General features: G+C 38.6%; 1 protein-coding gene across 4 annotated transcripts in view; it reads left to right on the top strand.

Annotated features, from left to right (window-relative positions):
* NAA25 (N-alpha-acetyltransferase 25, NatB auxiliary subunit) overlaps positions 1-16267 on the top strand; it is a 79819-nt gene that overhangs the window by 9428 nt on the left and 54124 nt on the right. For all 4 annotated transcript variants that reach the window (XM_055080250.1, XM_055080248.1, XM_007114339.3 and 1 more), the window contains exons 2-4: positions 8196-8281; positions 9105-9243; positions 12426-12544. In XM_055080250.1, the coding sequence (XP_054936225.1) occupies positions 8196-8281; positions 9105-9243; positions 12426-12544 (344 nt within the window). The remainder of the gene's footprint in view (positions 1-8195; positions 8282-9104; positions 9244-12425; positions 12545-16267) is intronic.

Raw genomic sequence — 16267 nt, 5'->3', positions numbered from 1 at the left:
AATAAATAGATAGATAGATAAATAAATAAGAATTTCTGTATAAGAAAAGTATAAAAAACTCATTTATTAAAAAATTTTTTATAGGATGCAGGAATTGCAAAATAAAAATAGAGGTTTCAAAGTTCCATAGTCTTTAGAATACACGCACACACATTTACTTTTATGGCACAAGATCCTTTGTTCTAATCTGTGTTACTGACTTGCAGTCTTTTTTTTTTTTTTGATACTTATTTTATTTTTTAAATTTTATTGGTGTATCGTTGATTTACAACGTTGTGTTAGTTTCAGGTGTACAACAAAGAGATTCAGTTATACATATACATATATTCACTCTTTTTTAGATTCTTTTTTCATATAAATTATCACAGAATATTAAGTAGAGTTCTCTGTGCTATACAGTAGGTCCTTGATGGTTCCTGACTTGCAGTCTTGCTCTAGCCTGAATCAGGTGTAACATTTCCCAGCTGTGTTTCCTGAATGATAGTCACGTCTTTGGTGCGTTAGGACATTTCCCTTCCCATGCGTGGCCAAACTCCAGGTAATTATTCTGTTATAGTTCGTTATTAAAACTTCCCAGGTCTTCGGTCGGATGTTGTATGTATTCTGAGCCGTCTGTTGGGCCGTATTAGCTCAGCGAGTCTCGTCCTTTGCCCGGGCGGGGCAGGGCATCTTGGTGAGTGAAGATTATCTTGCCTTTCTGTAGAAAAGTCACGTGGCACAACCTGTTTTCTCCTGTTCTGAAATTATGACCGTTTAAAAAGCTCTTAGACTTTTAAATTCTAAAAACATTTTAAACTTAAAAAGACAGATGTTAACGCACAGAACATTCCTGGAAGAATGCATAGAGTAGAGGGTAGTGTGAGCATAGGGCAAGATTAAGAGACTAATAGTTATTTTCTTGTTATACCTGTATGAACTATTGGATTTTTTTTTTTACTGTGACATGTATTATTTTTATTATTTAAGACATTAATTTTTTAAAGATCAGATACTGTATGGTTTCATTCAGATAATGTTCTTTTTTATATAAATTTATTTATTATTTTAAAAAATTATTTATTTATTTATTTTTGGCCGCGTTGGGTCTTCGTTGCTGCGCCCGGGCTTTTCTCTAGCTGCGCTGAGCACGGGGGGTGGGGGTGGGGCTGCTACTCTTCGTTGCGGTACGCGGGCTTCTCATTGCCTTTCTGGCGCCCAAGTCCAGCTCTTACTAAAAAATTGCTCAGATGTAAACCGAGTGTTTGAAACATTTTCCTGAGGGCAGAATATTCTTGTCCACGTTCTTTCCCCCTAATAAACAGTGATGACTGGCGCACAGCCTTCTCAGCAGGGCAGATGGCCAGGGAACACATTTGGTTTGGGATGATTTACCAAGACCAACTGCAGCAGGCCTAGCCTGGTAGTGTTGAGGCAGTCAGTGCTGGAACTACCCCAGTGCACGCCTGATGGTGGGTGTAAATCAGGTTTTAAAGGTGCATACTTCCTTCCTTTTCATTCTTTTGTTCGTGCTCTTGCTTCTGTCGGAGCATCTGATTTATACTTTAATTAAAAATACTGCACTTAGTATCTTCTTGAGAATTAGGAGAAACCAGTTGGCCATTTGGGGTATGTTTTCTGTGTGTTCACTGAAGTGATTAGATTGTGGCAAGGTAGTAAAGAAAAGAAAAATAAATTTCAAATTTGTTCTTTGTCTCCTTAGGCTTAATGAGCTATCTGTACTTATATAGTTTCTTGCTCTAAGAGTTCTGTCTAGAGAAATTGAGGCAATGAAGGGTGCAGACCTTCAGAGCCAGACTGAGCTGGGTTTCACTCTCTGCTATGATTTTGTCAATTAACCTACCTCCCTGAGCCTCTTCTGTAATATGGAGATGCTAACGGTACCTTGCTGGGTTTTGAGTAGACACCCAATAAATTTGTGTTCCCTCTGTCTTCACTCTTAAATGTCTGGGTTTTTTTTTTTTCTTAATCAATTAATTAATTAATTTTTGGTTGTGTTGGGTCTTCATTGCTGCACGCCGGCTTCCTCTAGTTGCGGCAAGTGGGGGCTACTCTTTGTTGCGGTGCGCGGGCTTCAGTAGTTGCAGCACTCGGGCTCAGTAGTTGTGGCTCGCGGGCTCTAGAGCGCAGGCTCAGTAGTTGTGGCACATGGACTTAGTTGCTCCGCAGCACGTGGGATCTTCCCGGACCAGGTATTGAACCCATGTCCCCTGAATTGGCAGGCGGATTTTTAACCACTGCGCCACCAGGAGAGTCCCCTAAGAAATTAATTGAAAAGACTTTAAAAAATCTAACTTAATAGCAGGAAGCCATCACTAATAATTGGTTCTTTGAACATCCTGTTGTGGTCACTTTGTATGTATATATCTCTCACTCCCCTGATAGACTACTCAATTTCTAGAAGATTTTTTTTTCCTATACAGTTTGTTCATTTATGTATTCCTTTCTTCATTCAGCTTATTTACTGAGAGCCTAATATGTGCTAGGCACAATGTAGATTCAGGGAATGAGATAGTACCAGACAGCACAGACATGATTTCTGCTTTCAGGGGGCTTGTAGTCTCAAGAGTTTTTTTAAACAATAGTATACATAATCATTACATTTGTGTTAAGGACTTTGAAGGAAAAGTACCGGTTACCATGAGAGCACACACTATGGCATCTCGACTGTTGGGAACATTTCAAGAAAAGGTTCTTTGTGGAAGTGACATTTTACTTTGGAAAAGAAAAAAGAGCAAAGGTTAGTCAGGTGGTCAGATGGAAAGGAGTGATGGACAGAGTATGTAAGAAAGATGGACAGAGAGAGTATGTACTTGATGACCTAAGAAAAGACTTGTGTGGTTGGAATGTAGAGAAGGGTGAGATGAGGCTACAGAGGTAGAGGGACTCAACTTTGTAAGCCATTTTAAGGATTTTGAAGTTTGTTTTAGAGACAGTGGGAGGGATTCCCTGGCTGTCCAGAGGTTAGGACTCTCGCTTCCATTGCAGGGGGCATGGGTTCAGTCCGTGGTCGGGGAACTAAGATTCCACATGCTGCATGGCCAAAAATAAATAAATAAATGTTTAAAATTAAAAATAAAATAAAATAGAAATAATATGTATCATTACCATCAGTGGAATACCTGTCATTTGCCCTGAGAAAACAAAACCATAAAATTAAGGACACACACTGAAAACAAAACAATGTTATTAAGGTCTTAACTAGTTTCTGATAGTTGTGAAACTCTAAATCTTAGACCTGTTCCTTCTCCATTAAAAAAAAAAAAAGGCATCAGCAAGTGTTAAAGAAATGACAGGCTGATACCAAACTGAGACTATCTCCTTAATATAAGGGAAATATTACAAAAGGTCAGTTTTCTCACTATCCATTTTCTAGTGCTGCCTGCAAGGGCCACTTAAAAACATTTTAGATGGAGTGATAACCATGCTTTGAAAAACACTGCTTTAACTGATACATCATCATCTTATTATGTCCTATGCCTGATTTGTGGACGGCTGACTTGGCTTACTCCTCATATTAAGGGAACAATACCAGTCCTCATGGTCAAGCCACAGTTACCCTTGAGTAAGTTTTTATTTTTATTTTTATTTTTTATTTATTTATTTATTTTTTAAATAGTTGTGGCTCGCGGGCTCTAGAGTGCAGGCTCAGTAGTTGTGGCGCACAGGCTTAGTTGCTCCGTGGCATGTGGGATCTTCCCGGACCAGGGCTTGAACCTGTGTCCCCTGCATTGGCAGGCGGATTCCCAACCACTGCACCACCAGGGAAGCCCCCTTGAGTAAGTTTTTAAAAGGCTAAAAGAACAGACTTAGGGTATCATTTTTATTGGCCTGTTTTCTCCAAGGGCTACATAATTTATTTTTTAAATTTATTTATTCATTTATTTAATTTTTGGCTGCATTAGGTCTTTGCTGCTGCACTCGGGTTTTCTCCAGTTGCTGAGAGTGGGGGCTACTCTTCGTTGTGGTGCGTGGGCTTCTCATTGCGGTGGCTTCTCTTGTTGCGGAGCACGGGCTCTAGGCGCATGGGCTTCAAAAGTTGTGGCTCCTGAGCTCTAGAGCACAGGCTCAGTTGTGGCTCATGGGCTTAGTTGCTCCACAGCATGTGGGATCTTCCCGGACCCGTGTCGCCTGCATTGGCAGGCAGATTCTTAACCACTGCGCCACCAGGGAAGCCTGGGCTACGTAATTTATATTACAAAGTCAGTGATGTAAAATGGAAATAAACTTTTTCCAAAAGACTCAGCAACCAGTTAATCAGCAATCACCTAGGTGTCCAGGAAGGGGGAACTTGACGTCCAGGAAGGGGGACCTTGACAGCAGTCTAAGTGTGGTGGGGTGTCTTAGTTAAAATTAAAACTCTTCTGGGTGCAAGGAACAGAAACCCTTTGACACAAGCTCAAGTAGAGGGAGGTTGTTTATAAACCCTTGTGGGAGCTTAGGGCAGGAATGCAGTGTTCTAGAGCCTGATGAAAACTGGAAAGCTGTCAGGATCTGAAGCTTCTTTCTCAGATGCTCATCTCTACTCTTATCTGTTTGTGTCTATTCTTTTCTCTGCTAGGTTCTTCAAATTGGTTTTTTCTGCTTACTCATCAGTTTACCTGGGGCCCAACATATTGGCCTTGTGGCCACACCAAGCTGAGAATAGAGTAGGGAGAGGTCATTAGCCTCCCCCGACAAGCTTAATCAGCACTGCCCCTCCCCCAATTTTTTAATAAAGATAATTGACATTCTTTATTCTTTCATAAATGTTATATGAATGAAGAGTCAAGAGATAATTCCTTTTCTTCACTCCCCATTAACCAACTTGCATCTCCCAAGGCTTCTTCCAAATGGAGATTCTGGAGCTGCCACTGGTAATCTCAAACTGGAAATGATTATTGCCTTCCAAATGGGGTTCTCCATAGCTTTCTTTTCTTTTCTTTTTTTAAATATTTATTTATTTATTTGGTTGCATTGGGTCTTAGTTGCAGCAGGTGGGCTTCTTAGTTGTAGCACGTGGGCTCCTTAGTTGCGGCTTGCCAGCTCCTTAGTTGAGGCACGTGGGCTTCTTAGTTGTGGCATGCAAACTCTTAGTTGCAGCATGCATGTGGGATCTAGTTCCCCGACCAGGAATTGAACCCAGGCCCCCTGCATTGGCAGCCTGGAGCCTTATCCACTGTGCCACCAGGGAAGTCCGTCCATAGCTTTCTGACTCCAGATTTCAGTGTTGTAATTACAGATTACCAGGAAGAAACTGGATTTACCCAGTTTGGGTCAAATGTCCACTCCATTGGGCTTCAGTTGCATGATCTAGACATGCTCATCCAATTCTACCCCTTCAGCAGAGTCTGTGGAAACCATGCCCACAGAAGAGGGCGTGGTTGCAGTGTATTTTTATATCAGAGCCTTGTCAACAACAGAGGGAAAAGTTCAATATCCTTGTAGTCCTAACCTCTGGTCTGATCCATCTATGGGCAGATCCTCAGAGCTGGGGTTTCATCAAAGATACCTGCTCTTTGAGAAGACTTCAAGATATGTTCTATGAACCTGGAGTCTTGCAAGACTGAGTCAGACGTAACTTAGAACTCACTCAGCATGAGATCAGCACCAAGTTATTAGGAAGAGAATATATCATTTATTGAGCTGAAATGTCTGTCAGATATTCTGTAAGGACAAATGGTGGCCTATTGGCTGAGATGAGGATTTAAGAAAACTGGTATTAGATATTTGGGTATTCAGGCCAAGATTGTGATTTCTGTGATTCTCTAATCTCTCTACCTGAGTGTTAAGTCTTTCATCTTTTCTAGATTGTGATTCCCTCCAGAGTAAGGCTTCTTAATCTTTTTACCTAGCATTATTGGTGTTCATCAACATTAGGTGCATTGAAGAAAAACTAAAGAGATGAAACTCGTGTTCATGTGGCTGTCTGTTAAAGGTTGTGGTAAAGTATTCATAGGAGAAAAATTGAAACCGTTAGGTAAAATGATAATGTATTTCTGTTATTTGGCCCTGGGACACGAGGGCCATAGATAATCTTGAGTTGTCTGCGCCTCCTCTGTCCCTGTTGCTGACTTGGGACCTTGATGAGCAAAGAGGGACCGATAGTAGTAATAGATTGTGAACTAGCCTGAGTTGAGTCATCTTTCTGTATTTCAAATCTACATCTATCACCCTATTTCCCATTTATAACACTCAACGTTCCTTTTCTAGAAATGAATCTTTGCTTTTATTAGATATATTTTTTTAATGAATCAACTTTATTTTTTACAGCAGTTTTAGGTTAAGTTTACAGAAAAGGAGTGGAGAGTACAGAGTTCCTATTCACCCCCCCACACCTCTCTTCTCCCCCAGTTTCCCATGTTATTAACACTTGCATTAGTGTGGTGCATTTGCTACAGTTGCTGAGCCAATATGATATGTTATTGCTAACTAAAGTCCATAGTTTACTAGTTTACATTAGGGTTTCATTCTGTGTGTTGCTCATTCTGTGCATTTTGCAAAGGTATGATGACATGTATCCTTCATTACAGTATCATACTGAATAGTTTCACTGCACTGAAAAATCCCCTGTTCTCCACCTATTCATCCCTCCCCCAGCTCCTGGCAACCACTGATTGTTCTACTCTGCCTATAATTTTGCTTTTCCCAGAATGTCATACACTTGGAATCGTATAGTATGTAGCTTCATCATGTTGGCTTCTTTCACTTAGCAATATGTATTTAAGAGTCCCCCATATTTTTTTGTGGCTTGCTAGCTCATTTCTTTTCTTTTTTTAATATATTTATTTATTTATTTTTGGCTGTGTTGGGTCTCTGTTGCTGCGTGCGGACTTTCTCTAGTTGTGGCGAGCGGGAGCTACTCTTCGTTGTGGTGTGCAGGCTTCTCATTGTGGCGGCTTCTCTTGTTGCGGAGCATGGGCTCTAGGCACGTGGGATTCAGTAGTTGTGGCACGCGGGCTCAGTAGTTGTGGCTCATGGGCTCTAGAGCACAGGCTCAGTAGTTGTGGCGCATGGGCTCATTTCTTTTTATCACTGAAGAATATATCATTGTATGGATGGATATACCACAGTTTGTTTATCCATTTGCCTGTTGAAGAACATCTTGGTTCCTTCCAAGTACATATTTGGGTGCAAATTTTTGTGTGAAAGTAAGTTTTCAGCTCATTTGGGTAGATAACAAGGAGCTGGATTATATGGTTAGAGTATGTTTAATTTTTTAAGAAACTGCCAGTCTTCCAAGGTGGCTGTGCCATTTTGCATTCCCACTGGCAGTGAATGAGAGCTGCTTTTGCTCCATGTCCTCACCAGCATTTGGTCCACAGATTAATTTGAGTTGTTTATGTTTTGTCTGTCCCTATGCTGATTTGGGACCTTGATGAGCAAAGAGGGACTTGGTAGTAGTAGTAGGTTGTGGACTGGCCTGTGTTTAGTCATCTTTCTATATATAGAATTGACAGCTACCACCGTTTCCCATCTAAAACACTAATCATTTTCTTTCAGATCCTCTCATCTGAAAATTAATCTTTGCTTTTGTTAGACTTTTGAATAATAATTGATTGCTTTTCTTCCTTAACACAATTTTATAGCAGGTCTCCATATGCCTTGAATTTTGGAATGGATGCATAGCTTAGGGAACCTAGAAGTCAATTTTTCTTCAAAGTCAGTGCTAGTTTCTATTTCAACTGGAGTGTATGAAAGTGCTGCTTTTCCTACATCCTTGTCTACTCCTGATATTGCTGGATTTACTCCCCCACTCACTATTCTCTTCTTATTTTTTCTTCAACGAATTATCCTTAACTCTGTGGCATAGTAAGACTCACTGAACATTTTATTGAGGGAACATGGTCCATTTGGTAGATTTGAAGCTTGAATATAATAAAGGTTTTTTTTTTTTTTTTAGATATTTAAATTTTTGTATGAGTAAACCCATTTGTTTCCCATAGGTAAAAATATTAGTGTCATCTATCATCTAAATATATTTGGTCTTGAATCTTCATTAAGGATTAGTATAACTGGATTATATTGCTTTGGGATGAGAGATGACTAGAAATTTAAGATTGTGTTCTGGACCATCCTAGCCATTTAGAGTTAAAATCAGCTCCATGATGTTTTTAATATCGAATTAGGATACTTTCTGAAACCGCTGATACTAGCCTATGCATTTTTCATATTTGTTTTTGAAGGAATATAATAACTCATAATTTCTGTTTTCATAGATTATCTTGATAATGGTAATAATAAAATGGCAATTCAGCAAGCAGATAAATTGTTGAAAAAGCATAAGGATCTTCATTGTGCTAAGGTAAGTTCATTTGCCCTTGAGTTACTTATATTTGGTGGGTTATATACTGTAATCTTTAAAGGGAAGAGGTGTTTAATCTCTTTAGTGACTATCTGTGTTTTTCAGAGTATTTTTTAGGCCATTTATTTGCCTGATCACTTAAATGAAATGCCATAAAGAGTATTTAATTAAAAGCTAGCTGCTTGGTTTTCTGGACATGACTTATCTAATTTATTTTATTTTCACAAAGTCCTTCCCCCCACCCCCCACAAAGTCCTTTTAAGCAATGTTGTGCATTCTTTTTGTTTTGTGCATTCTTAATATGACTGAAATAGGAAATAATCTTTTTTTTTTTAAGGAAACTTTATTTTTATTTATTTATTTATTTTTGATTGTGTTGGGTCCTCGTTGCTGCATGGGCTTTCTTTAGTTGCGGTGAGTGGGGGCCACTCTTTGTTGTGGTGCTCAAGTTTCTCATTGCGGTGGTGTCTCTTGTTGCAGAGCACGGGCTCTAGGCGCTGGCTTCAGTAGTTAGGCTCATGAGCTCTAGAGCGCAGGCTTAGTAGTTGTGGCGCATGGGCTTAGTTGTTCCCTGGCATGTGGCATCCTCCCGGACCAGGGCTCAAACCTGTGTCCCCTGCATTGGCAGGTGGACTCTTAACCACTGAGCCACCAGGGAAGCCCTGGCAATAATCTTTATTTGCTGATATTTTTAGTAAAATAGTTAGTTGATTCACAACCTAGGCATACCTTATAACTTATTTTGTGATTTCAAATTGGCTTTCTTTGGTTCATATTTCCTTTTCTGTCCTTTTAAAACTGATTTGTCTTTTCTTTCTATCAGGTTTTAAAGGCAATTGGTTTACAGAGAACTGGAAAGCAAGAGGAAGCCTTCACCCTGGCGCAGGAGGTGGCAGCCCTTGAACCCACAGACGACAACTCGCTGCAGGCACTGACTATTCTTTACCGGGAGATGCATCGACGTATGTTTCTTTATTTTCATTGTTTTTAAAACTGTGCTTAATTTTTTGGGTATTTCTGAGTTCTCTGTTTGTCTGATTTACTTATCACTCATGATTTGATGGATGGCAACAGGTAAAAAATGCATTAACCATGGCTTGCAAAGGCTGTAGGCAGAGTGGATATTTTACATGTATTAGGATCCTTGAATTGGAATGAGGACTTGAATTTCATTTATGACATTTTGATTTGCTAAATGAAAGAGTTGCCTTTTTTCCCACTTTTTAATGTGGAAAACTTCAAACATAGAAACAGAGAATAGCATAATAAATCCCTTTGTGTCCATTTCTCACCTTCAGCAGTTATTGAGACATGATCAATTTTATGCATACCCCTCTGCCTGCCAGATTATTTCTAAGCATATCCTAGGTAGTCTGCCTAGTTTCATCTATAAAGTTGTTCATTGTTGATTTCTTAAATATGAAATACATATCTTTAATAATATATTATAGAAGACTATGTTTTATGTAGCACTAGAACATTTGATGTGGAATAAATGAACATTCATAAACCTACCACCCAATTTAAGAAATAGAGCATTATCAGTACAGGCATACCTTGGAGGTATTGTGGGTTTGGTTTCACATTAAAGCGAATATTGCAGTAAAGTGAGTCATGAATTTTTTGGTTTCCCAGTTCTCTCAGCCTTCATAGAATTAAAGAGAGTCAGGGTCTTTCTCTGGGTCAGGCTTTGGCTTAAGGGAATATTGTGGCTAGTTTGATCTTCTATCCAGACCACTAAAACTTTCTCCATTTCACTTTTTTATCATTTATGTGTTCACTGGAGTAGTACTTTTTTTTTTTTGGCCGTGCTTGTGAGATCTAGTTCCCTGAACAGATGTTGAACCTGTGTTCCTTGCAGTGGAAGGTGGGAGTCCTAACCACTGGACCTCTAGGGAATTCCCTGGAGTAGTACTTTTAATTTCCTTCAAGAACTTTTCCTTTGAATTTACAACTTGGCTAACTGGCACAAGAGGCCTAGCTTTCAGCCTGTCTTGGCTTTCGACATGCCTTCCTCACTATGCTTAATCATTTCTAGCTTTTGATTTAAAGTGCCAGACATGTGGCACTCTTTCTTTCACTTGAGGCCATTGTAGGGTTATTAATTGGCCTAATTTCAGTGTTGTGTCTCAAAAAATAGGGAGGCCTGAGGAGAGGGAGATAGATGGGAATGGCCAGATAATGGAGCGGTCAGAACACACACATATTTGTTGATTAAGTTCAAGGTCTTATATGGTTGTGATTTGTGGTGCCCCCAAACAATTACAGTAGTAACTTCAAAGATCACTGGTCATAGATCACCATAACAAATAAAATAATAATGAAAAAGTTTGAAATATCATGAGATTTACCAAAATGTAACACAGAGACACAAAGTGAGCAAATGCTGTTGGAAAAATGGTGCCAATGACTTGCTTAGATGCAGGGTAGCCACAAACCTTCAATCTGTAAAACACACAATATCTGCAAAGCACAGTAAAGGGAAGTGCAATAAAATGAGGTATGTCTGTACTAAGAAGACTTCCTGTGTGTCCTTCATCAATCTCATTTCCCCTTTAACTTCCTAAGAGGGATTTGCTATCTTGAATATTTTTTATTCTCTTGCTTGTCTTTAAATCTTTATCACATTTGTTTTTCTAAGTAATACATTATTAGTTTCACTTAGTTTGGACTTAATATAAATGGATTCATGCTGTACGTTTTCTGTGACTTGCACTTTTCATCTTAATATCCAAGTGGTTGTAGTTAATTCATGTTTACTGCCACAGAATACTTCACTGGGTGACTACACTAGAATCTAGAGTGGAGGTGCTAGGTCATAGGGTATGTGTAGGTTCAGCTTAAAGATAAACATGGTGTCCACTTGTCTTCTAAATTTACCTTCCCTCTAGCAGTGTATCAGAGTTCCAGAGTTCCACATCTTTGTCATTGGTATTCTTTTTTTTAAAAAAATTAATGTGATATTTATTTATTTATTTATTTGCTCTGGGTCTTAGTTGCAGCAGGCGGGCTCCATAGTTGCAGCTCACCAGCTCCTTAGTTGCGGCACATGGGATCCTTAGTTGTGGCATGTGAACTCTTAGTTGCAGCATGCATGTGCGATCTAGTTCCCTGACCAGGGATCGAACCCAGGCCCCCTGCATTGGGAGCTCGGAGTCTTAACAACTGCACCACCAAGGAAGTCCCGTCATTGGTATTCTTAGACATAAAAAATTTTGCCATCAAGCCATCATGTTGTACTCCTAAAAATATACAGCTTTTGTCAATTGTTTCTCAGTAAAACTGGGAAAAGTAAAATAAAATTTTTGCCAACCTAGCAGGCAGAAAATGTTATTTTATAGTTCAATTTTGTGTTTCATTCTTATAAAAGGTAAAACTTAAGAGTTGAGGTATTATATCTGATTATTTAGGGATTATGTTGTTTTAGGGATATGGATTCTCTCCCAGCATTTAAAAAAAAAAAATTATCTATCCTACAAGTATTGGTTGAATGTTTTTCTATGACAAGTATTGTATCAGAGTCAAAGATGAAAGGTATTCTTTGCTTTCATGTTACTCATAGTCTATGAGGAAACATAGATCAATAGATAGTATGTTGCATTATATATTAATAAATTGTATAAGAGCATTATTTAAAAGATTTAAAGATGGCAGAAGGAAGCAGTGATCAAACTGGGATGGAGGAGCAGAGATCGTGTTCAGGGAAGGATTACATTTTGAACTGGGTCTTGGATGATGTTCACTCAGTAGAAAAGAGAGGAAAAGGGGAATCCAGGCAGAGGGAACAGTGTTAAAGTCGTGGAGGTCCGATACAGCACAGGGAATCTAGTGGAACTACAAGTAGTTTGATGTAGCTAGAGCATAAAGTGCAGGAGGGAAGAGTTTGGAAGAAGACAGAAAGGCTAGATAGATCCTGGAGGGTCTTGTACATTGTAAACATCATGGGGAGGCCTGACCTATTCCATGCTTCATCGGAAAACACCTAAGTAAGGTAAGAGTAATGAGCAGATGAGGCAAAGCAAATACTTTCTTCTTCCTTAATGATAGGAGACATCTATTTCTTCCAAATAGGAAAAAAATTAAATGCTGTTAAGATTTGTTATACTTCAGTAATTAAAGAAAATTCTATTTCTCTTTGTTTTAGCGGAGTTAGTCACAAAACTTTATGAGGCAGCTGTGAAGAAAGTTCCCAATAGTGAGGAATATCACTCTCACCTCTTCATGGCCTATGCCAGAGTGGGCGAATACAAGAAAATGCAACAGGTAACTTGATGCCCAAACCTCCTGGGCTGCAGAATTTTCTATTAATGTGGTTTAACTGCAGTGGTATGTGTGTCTGCACGTGTGTGTTTGCATATATGTGTAGAAGTGAATCTATGTATTTGTGTGTGGAGATCAGCCAGTTATTTTGTGTGTGTGTTTTAAAGATGAGCAATTATTCAAGTTCTTTAAATGTTTTCTTTGGGAAATGTGATTGTTCCTTTGTGGCCTGATGGTATGTTTTGTGTGGTTCTGGTAAGTTGGCTTCAGATTGTCTCACTGCATCAGATTGCTGTTATATTTTCAGAAAATGGGCAGAATTCCTAGAGCAAAAAATGAACAGACTATAGAAAGATAAACTGTAAAAGTTTACATCTATTTTGTAAATTTAACTATTTATATAGCCTGCTAAGATTTTTAAATCCATGGGGGGAAAATCCCTATTGCTTGGGATGCTTGTTTTGTTTGTTTGTTTGTTTTCTTTCTGGATGCAGCTTATCTGCCAGTTAGCACATTTTAGGTGTTCCTTGTACACATGTGAAGGAGCCTCATTTGGATACATTTGGACTAATAGGTGCATAAAGCTGGCATCCCAGAGAAATGAAATTTGCACTCTTAAGCTCATAAAGGGTTATGATGTCAAGCTAGAATTTTTAAAGAAATGCTTTGTTTGTGGGTATAATATGTTCGGAAGGCAGAGTTTTCCTACTTAGATTTTTATTTTGTCTTGTTTACTGGAAATATCAAACTGTAACAATAGATAGGTAGACCAGGGAGGGTGGAAGATACTATATTAAGATAAACCTTTTGTCTTTCAAATCAATTTTTGTATTTGCTTATGTAAGTTTTTAAACTGGAAGAGTTTTTTTGGCCCAAATATAATTCTTTGAAGAAATTTTATCATTATTTTATTTATTGTTGGAGTATTGATATGTTCCCAGGAAAAATATTCACAGATTATAATTTTTCTTTTATTTTAAAATGTGTATATATTTTTAAAATTGGCAACACTAACATATATACATATAAATCCTTAGTATCATTTTTACTTATAGGAATATGTTTTGTTTTTTTAAAAAATTTATTCAATTTATTTATTTTTAGCTGCATTGGGTCTCCGTTGCAGTGCACGGGCTTCTCACTGAGGTGCCTTCTATTGTTGCGGAGCATGGGCTCTAGGCATGCGGGCTTCAGTAGTTGTGACGCACAGGCTTAGTTGCTCCGTGGCATGTGGGATCTTCCCGGACCAGGGCTCGAACCCGTGTCCCCTGCATTGGCAGGTGGATTCTTAACCACTGAGCCACCAGGGAAGCCCCTAGGAATATGTTTTAAGTAAAGTATGTTAAATGTACATTAATACAGACATAGTTAAAGAAATTATAGTTCACCTATATGGTAGAACAAAATGCAACACCCCGCCCCCCCCAAATGGTACTGTGTGTCTTTATTTGTTGACATAGAAAGATATTCCCAATATATGTTAAGTGAGAAGAGCAGGTTGTAAAATGGCCTTCTCTCACTCCCCTCCCCTCCCCTCCACCCTTCCTTATTAAGTATATGTACCGAAATGTTGCCAGGATATAGGGCTGTGGATACTTTCCATCTTAATTTCTGTTCTTTCTTTTTTTTTTAAAACATGTATTAATTTTATGATCCCACAAAATATATTTTTGAAATATATATTATACACACACATAAAATAACAAAAAGTACAAGTTCATGCAATAGCAATATTAAGGTAAATTTTGAAAAAGTAAAAAAAATAATCTGCCACTTGAACAGATTATATTTTTGTATGGTTTAACTTTACATGTTGCCAGAGATATATACAATTTTGCATCTTGCTTTTTGGAGACATTGCTTTGATGTGGCTTAGTAGTTATGGTTTCTTAATATGTTTTAACCATAGCTTGCTTTTGCATTATTTTAGTCTAATATATTGGAAGAATGGAGTCCTCTAGTGTTAAATGTCTTAGAATGGAACGTCTGATTTTTATTCTGCCTTTGTTGCTGCTTAAGGTACTTACAGTTCTTAGCTTATATGTATGCTATTTTGAAAGGGGAATGTCAGTCTGGGGTAATAGGTATTTTATAAATTACATGTTATGTTTCATAAGAGCTTTTGTTTTGTTCACTGCTGAATCCTCACTTCTTATAATAGCATCTGCATGATAAACGTTTGTTAAATAAGTGAATGATTTGCTTAAACTGGTGGAGGTAGGAGGGAGGGAAGCCAGGGAATCAGAAGATTTAAGGACTTCTGCCCCACTGATCATCTCTGGCAGGTAAATTTAAAACCATCTTGAATAAAGAGTTGCTAGTCAGTCATATGGTGACTAGACTTTCCTTTTTCTGTAAGTGACATTCCTATTCTCTGAGTCACCAGTTTGCAGCCATGCTTTTCAAATTTCTCTCTGGTCAAAAGTTTTCTGTAGCAGCAGAATGCTGTCACCCATAACATAGTAGGGTGTGGGCATGAAATTTTTATGTTAGAAGTTCATGTTAATTTAATATTCTATTCCTTTTTATTTCTGTGTGTCATTATAAGAATGTTTTCTTTCCCCAAGTTATCAAATAAAATTGGTTTTCTAACACTTTCCATTTCATTTCTCCAGTTTGGTGTTAAGAGTAGGGACCTCAAGCCATTCTAGACTCTCCTTCTCATCCTCTATGTCCATTTTGTCTCCAGATCATCTTGATTCTACCTCGACAGTGACTTTGAGGTCTCTCTCTCTCTCTCTCTCTCTCTTTTTTTTTTTTTTTGGCCACGGGGCTTTCGGGATCTTAGTTCCTGGATCAGGGATCGAACCCATGCCCTCAGCAGTGGGAGCTCGGGGTCCTAATCACTGGACTGCCAGGGAATTCCCTGAGGTCTCTTTTTCTATTTGATCTACCTCATCCTGGTTTAGTTCTTCATTGCCTCACCTCTTATTTCTCCCTATTTTCTTTCTTCGCAGTACTGCTAAAATACTCTTCCTAGAAGAGTGTAGATTTATACATATCACTCGCTTACTCTGTATAGACTCCTTTTGGAATGCCTTATAACAAAGGTACCTCTGTCTACCTTTTAGCCTGTTTCCCTTCTCCTGCTCTTAATTTTTTGTTTCAGCTGGATGTCCTACTTGTTCTTGTCATCATATGTCTTTTCTTTCTTTAATGTTTTTGTTTAATTACTCATTTTGCTCCTACTTCGAGTTGATTCACTCACTTATCCATTCACCCCAAATAATTGTATTATTTGTATATGTATTCTTACCTCTCATCTTTGCCTATAGACATTCTGTTTCACCTTCAAGGTCCATCTGAAAGACTGCTACTGTGGAGAATGCTCTTCCCTACTTTTCCTTAAAAAAAGAAAAAGAAAGGAATAAACAAACTTACTAACCTTGCCTTCCTTGGAAACACCCTAATGTGGTGTTTTTGTATAGGGTGTTTTTGTTTTTGTTTTCTTTTTTTTTCTTTGGCCCTGCCGCTTTGCTTGTGGGATATTATTAGTTCCCTGACCAGGGATTGAACCCGGCCCCCGGCAGTGGAAGTGCCGAGTCCTAACCACTGGACCGCCAGGGAATTCCCTGTATAGGATGTTTATTTTTATTGCCAAGAATATTTTAGTTGTTTGAATATTTGTCTTATCTCTTTCCCTCGCCTTTTTTTTTTTTTTTTTTTTTTTGCGGTACGCGGGCCTCTCACTGTTGTGGCCTCTCCCGTTGCGGAGCACAGGCTCCG

This window comes from Physeter macrocephalus, chromosome 19 (genome assembly GCF_002837175.3).
Source record: "Physeter macrocephalus isolate SW-GA chromosome 19, ASM283717v5, whole genome shotgun sequence".
NCBI lineage: Eukaryota > Metazoa > Chordata > Mammalia > Artiodactyla > Physeteridae > Physeter > Physeter macrocephalus.
The sequence above is the reverse complement of the archived record's forward strand: the minus strand, read 5'-3'. Positions and strand labels throughout refer to the sequence as shown.